General features: G+C 37.4%; 1 protein-coding gene across 5 annotated transcripts in view; it reads right to left on the bottom strand.

The window, feature by feature from the left end:
* Positions 1–822: 822 nt before the first annotated feature.
* tdrd5 (tudor domain containing 5) overlaps positions 823–6,000 on the bottom strand; it is a 47,892-nt gene continuing 42,714 nt past the window's right edge. For 4 of the 5 annotated variants that reach the window (XM_015355830.2, XM_015355832.2, XM_015355835.2 and 1 more), the window contains 5 exons: positions 5,609–5,809; positions 5,263–5,391; positions 4,164–4,298; positions 2,341–2,473; positions 823–1,506 (listed from right to left, as the gene is read on the bottom strand). In XM_015355830.2, coding sequence (XP_015211316.1) covers positions 1,289–1,506; positions 2,341–2,473; positions 4,164–4,298; positions 5,263–5,391; positions 5,609–5,809 — 816 coding nt within the window. In that variant the 3' untranslated portion in view covers positions 823–1,288. The remainder of the gene's footprint in view (positions 1,507–2,340; positions 2,474–4,163; positions 4,299–5,262; positions 5,392–5,608; positions 5,810–6,000) is intronic. The other variant, XM_015355833.2, reaches the window with a different exon arrangement.

The raw sequence follows: 6,000 nt of genomic DNA, 5'->3' as shown, positions 1-6,000 counted from the left end.
TCATGTTCATTTTGGATACTTAAAAAGTTATATCAAAGTTTTATCATTTAATTGCAACAACACTCCAGAACCAAGCAAAATGGAAGTTTGTTACAGTACATGTGAACGGTTCAACATTGTTCAGCACTCCGGTATTAAACATATCAACAACTAGATCGACTTCCAATTTATTTTACTTGTATTTGAACACAAGCCTAAAATTTGGACAAAAAAGTGTGGCTTCAGGTAAATACATTGTCATAGGGCTGCAATGCATTAGACATGCAAATGAAATATGCTTGGAACATGTGTAAGTAGTTGATTCAATAATCACAACCCCATACACACAATTCCATTTGTACTGTGAAATGCACAGACTATTAAAAAACTATTACAGCAGGGTTACAGCAGTCATGGCTACGTATGGCAGCAGACTCTATTAAAAAGCCTCTATTGTATTTAACAGGAAGCAACTCTTAATACTGTAATTATTTGATATTAGTATCCAAGAGGGACAGCACAGTGGTTAACACTCCTGGGGCCTCATGTTCAATTTCCTTGTATGGTGTGTTGTATCTGAGTACTTACGTTTCCTTCCACAGTCCAAAGACATGCTGTTAGGTTAACTGGGTTCTGGGAAAATTGACCCTGGAACATGTGCTTGTTTGCATCTGTGTGGGCACTGCGATGGACTGGCGTCCCATTCAAAGTGTATTGCATCCGCTGGCTGCTGAGTTAGGCACCGGCTCCCCAGTGACCAGTTCTAGATAAAGAAGTAAGATGATGGAATGATGGTACCAAGAATGTGGCTCATTTTTTTGTTTGTGAAAAATCACACAATGAAAGGGTTCCAAACTTTTATGGATTCATTATGGATGTTATATTCAAACTTTGGCAACCCCTCCACCCAACCCAACAGCTGTACAGAAGAACAAAACATATCACCATGGAAAAACAAGACATTGATATATGTTTTTAAATTTCTTAGGTGTTAAATTGCAGCCTAGGTGCTCTGGGTGGTTAATTGTATATCTCCCCCTAAACAGAATATGGCAAAAATTAAAAGAAGAAACTTTTAGGAAACAAAATAATTATTTTTCATAAATTAAGCACAACAACCAGATATATTGGGGGAACAACACCTGTAAAACAAAAACAATGACATTCCACATTTGCTTACTTAAAATTAAACTACAAACCAGAAACATGGGGACAGTAATCAAAACATAGTCCCATGGAGTTGCACCAAAATTGGTTTAACCAGATTTACAAGGAACTTTGTTAGAAGTTCAAGTGTGGTACTGAGAAGCTACACCTTCCTGCAGGATGACCAGTCCAGGTGGTGGCTACTGCAGGCAAGGCGAGCAGCTGGCCCCAGCACTGTGGACGTTGAGGTCTGAGGCACCTGCTGCTTGTCCACTCGCAGGCTGTCACCTCTGAAAATTGGGAACATCCAACGCTGGGGCTTCTGGAGAGGAATCAGTGTGGAAATATCCCTTCTCAACTCCTTAGGCACATGGCAGTAATCTGTGAGAACAGGGCTGATGCAGGCATTACTGAATTCCTCTAAACATGTACAAGTATGGAAACAGGAAGGCTTGAGTGCAGAATGCAAAAATAACAGTGTAAGTAGGGTAAGTACTGGGTCGGATAAGTCAGACTCTTCCAGGAAAACAATGGTCAGCAATAAACTGGTAGAGCCAAATAGCACAGTGCCTAGGGAGACTGCTGCTATAACTAGTTGGGATGGGGGGTATTTTGTAGTTTTAGCACTGTGGGATTCAGGCAGATGGACCCATTTCTTCTTGTTATTTAGGTCTCATTTAACTCTGGCTGTAACAGCTTAGCCACTCAGCTGACTCTGTGATTTTCTAAGAGATCTGGATATTACAATACATATTTGTGACTGGTATTTTTTATTCTGTGGTTAAACACACAGTATTGCTTTGTCTGCCTCTTGACATTTACGGTATCACAAAAGATTTAATGAGGCTCTAGTTAGCTTAGCTTTTGAGAATGAGATTTAGAGCTTAGAAAAAGAAAATACAATTTTATTTCCCTATTTTGTGCTCTGGTAAGACCTTTTTGTAAAAATTACAACTTAACTGACCTACACTGTGACTTCCTGCATCTCTACAGCATTAAACCAGGAAAACTAGTGAAACAAGGACACAAACGGAAATTATGATCAAGTGCTTTAAGGTCTGAGACCAGGTAAGACATCTTTATCCATATGGGAAGGTCTTTTTAAAAATATGGACATGACTCTTGGTTCTACAAGCTACCATCAACTACGCAAGGAAGATTGGACAAAACAGTTGTAAACGTTCTAGGTTGAATATCTTTAGACAGGCAACATACCTCTACCATCCTCTTTTTGTGGTATATTATTGATGTCTGGGGTGCTTTGGGCAGAGAAGGATGTCCGTCTGCTACCTGTTTGCTGCTGACATTCAGTTGATGAGCACATTTCATTAATGCATTCCAACGGCTCCTGGAAGGTAACAGAAGCCTTTGTTGTGCAGTAAGTGAGAGAAATATGTAACACAATCAAAGAATTAACCAAAAAATAAGTATCAAATGTTGTGAGTTCAACTAGAATAGAGAACTATTCTCTTTTATACTTAGTGGCACTATAATTATATTGCTACTCTCTTGTCCATAACATTCTTAAATGCTATGGATTACCAAGGCAACATTACAACCTGAATGTTGGTCACAAATCCTGATAAAATCCTAGCAAAATGGAAAAACTACAGAAACATAATTTTTAGTTAAATTAATTATCTATTTTCTAAGCATGCATAGAAAAGTATATTCATTACCGACTTTTTAACTTAATATTACAATTTGACTTTCCAGTTCTAGTTTTCTTATTATTATCGTGCATACTTTTCTTAGCTACAAAAAACGTTCTACAGAGTTTAACCACAATAAAACATAAGACAGTAGTTGCAGTACTTGAAAGCCAAAGATGACCAAATTAAAATCAATCGGAAAATATTTTTCAAAATGTATTTTTTAATCTTTTATATTTGAATAATAAACCAGTTATTTTCTGTTTGAAACCTTGTAAAATATTTGAGTCAGTGTTTTAATTAAAATGGAGAGGAAATCAGAGTGCAGTGTCATGAAATCCGATAAACTCCCAGCACTGCTAAATTGATTCAGTGTCCTTCAGTTCTGACGTCAACAGGTCTGTAGCAGTGCAGTCCCGAGAGCTAATTAATCACACCAGCTGCATGTTCACTGTGGCTGCTGTCCATTACTGGAATGAGAGCTTCATCAATGTCACAGAAAACACCAAACAGTTACAACCTTAGGCAAAGGTAGCACATTTTACACAAAACACTGCTTTTGCAGGAATGAACACTTGACCGCATTAAGGTGGCTGAAAAAATCGATAAGCAGCAGAGTTTTATGAATGAGAACCTTACATCACATGATTTTACTACCCAGAAACTTCACTACCCAGAAACTTTAACTCAAAATATAACTCATCTCTATGCAAAATTCAAAATTACAATGCAGGAACATTCTGATTCTTATTTCAAATGTGTTGGATTATGTACCTTCAAACTCTAACTAAATGATGTCTAATTAAAGTACTATAAAACAGTAAAAACTTATTGGCAAAAACAACACAATTTTTCCGGTTAAAAATCAATGTTTTTTTAATATAAACAGATCGGCTTTTTTTCTGTGTCCATTCTCCCCATAGCTCTGATAGTATCTGTACAGATTCTGGTTTTGCAAGCTGCACAGTTTTCATGGCATACTGTAGATGTCTGAACTGGGCTACTAACTATCATGCTAGTTATGGTTAAAATGTTCTGAATGCATAATTTATAAAAATAATATTGATTCACAAATTTTAACACAATTAAATGTTTCATTATGATTATGAGCACTATGAATGCACAATATCGATATCAACAGAGACCGCCAACCTTTATCTTACTTTTAGAGTAAGACACAAACACACATACATTAACACCAGGGCCAATTTATATAGTAGCCAAATAACCTACCAGCATGTCTGGACTGTGAGAGGAAATTGGAGCCCTCAGAGTAAACCCATGCAAACACATATATTGTATGACATATACAAATTCCACAGAGCATCCCAGTACTACTACATTAGTAATCATACTATCATAATCATATATAATGAACACCTATACCTGGATCCTGCTTTCAAGATTGTTGTCAAACTCCAGTTCTGGAAGATCACTGAAGTCCACCTCGTTCTGCAGTGCAGAGCTCTTGGTTTTCAGTGTTTGGGATGACCCACTAGCACCACTGTCCTCCAAGGTTATCTGCAAGGAGACAAAGAAAATGATATGAATCAAGCCTTTGACAGCAAAGCACATTTTAAATGAATTAAAACAGTATTCCATAAGATAGAGCTGATGTGTAATATGTCGCATTGTCTTTCCAGAACAGTAATAATGGCAGTCTGAAGTTTTGAGCATATCTCTTTTAACAGAGATAATCACAAGCAAGGGCCAGTTCTCTGCCAGAATGGTGCCAAACCATTAAAACAACTGTGACAGTCAACAAGAAATCTGATTTAAAAATGACACTATTCTTGCGAGCTTTACCACAATGAACCAGATAAAAAATGCTCAACAAATTTCAGCAAAACTTTTGTACCACTCAGTACACTATATCCACTTTAAACAATACAGAAATGTGAGGGCTTATAGCAAAAACATTTTTGTAGACATCATTTCTGCTGACTCAGAATCTGAACACATAGTTTTCTAAAATACTGCACCTCAGATGACTCCTTACACAATATGACATGTACAGATACTAGTGCCAGAGATCTAATCTTTACATTACTGGCCCAATGTTTTTATAAATATGCACACTAAATGGCAATGTTTTCCAAATTTTCACCTGATCACCATAACTATTCTGTTTCTGTCACAAATGAAGAACTCAATCTATCATCTTTTGCCATTGCTGGATAATGGTCTTGGTCTTAAATTTCAGCTTCAGGCACCTGTTTGTACATTTGCATGTTCTCCTCCCCTTGTGCATATGGATATTCTCCCACCTCCAAAGGAGAAGCAGGTTAGGAGAGACTCAAGATTTTTAAATTGTTCCTGCCAAGGACCGACCCCAGGTTGAAAAGACGAAGGCAGCTGAGCACCACTCTTTTGTGCCTTGTCACGTTATGGTTAGGAGACTCCCTAAACTGCACTCATTTTCGATTACAAACTGCATGGATGAACAGAATTAGAAGTAACCTTCTGACAAAAGGCATTGTCGTACCTGCTGTTTTTGGGAAAGCCTGCTATGGAAAATAGTCAGAATGTCATCTTCTGGACTGTCTGTGATGGGACTGTCTAACTGCTCTCTGGCCCTCAAGTACAAAACCACTGGGTTGAACTGCCTGAAAGGCTGCAAATTAAATATGTGTTAATATCTGCATTAATAAATATATTGCCAATTTCCTACATGGACTATGCTTTTGACATCTGTATAACAAATGAGCCCAAATACATTTACATTTCATGCAGCATATTGATGGAGCACAATGCTGTCTCAAAGGATATCATAATCTTAAAGTCGGTCACAACTTGAACATGAAGCCAGTTTCAAACTGAACACAGGGCACCTCTCCGATCTCAACAACGCTACAGGGGATAGCGTAGCCCTCCATCTTCATGGCATTGTGAATGTAAAGGTCTTCACTGGTATGTGTGTCACACAGGAACAAATGCAAAACATCCTTCATGTAACAGTATATCACAGCAATCATGGGTCTTTCGCAGCACAGCTTCTTGAAATAACCGACAGCACCTTCACTCCAGGAGCCCTGTTAATTAACACAATATATTTAATTATGTACAATAATAACAAAGCAAATGATGTGCAAATAAATTATACATTTATGCATTGATTTTTGTTCGAAATTTGATTTTGTAATTAACAATTGCATATTTCTTACATCTCAGTTCACAGCTACAAAACCTGTATCCTACTTGAGCTATTCATATTGGGAAATAT

The sequence above is a fragment of the Lepisosteus oculatus genome, chromosome 9 (genome assembly GCF_040954835.1).
Source record: "Lepisosteus oculatus isolate fLepOcu1 chromosome 9, fLepOcu1.hap2, whole genome shotgun sequence".
Taxonomy (NCBI): Eukaryota; Metazoa; Chordata; class Actinopteri; order Semionotiformes; family Lepisosteidae; genus Lepisosteus; species Lepisosteus oculatus.
Note: the sequence above shows the minus strand (reverse complement) of the source record. Positions and strands in the feature narration are given on the sequence as shown.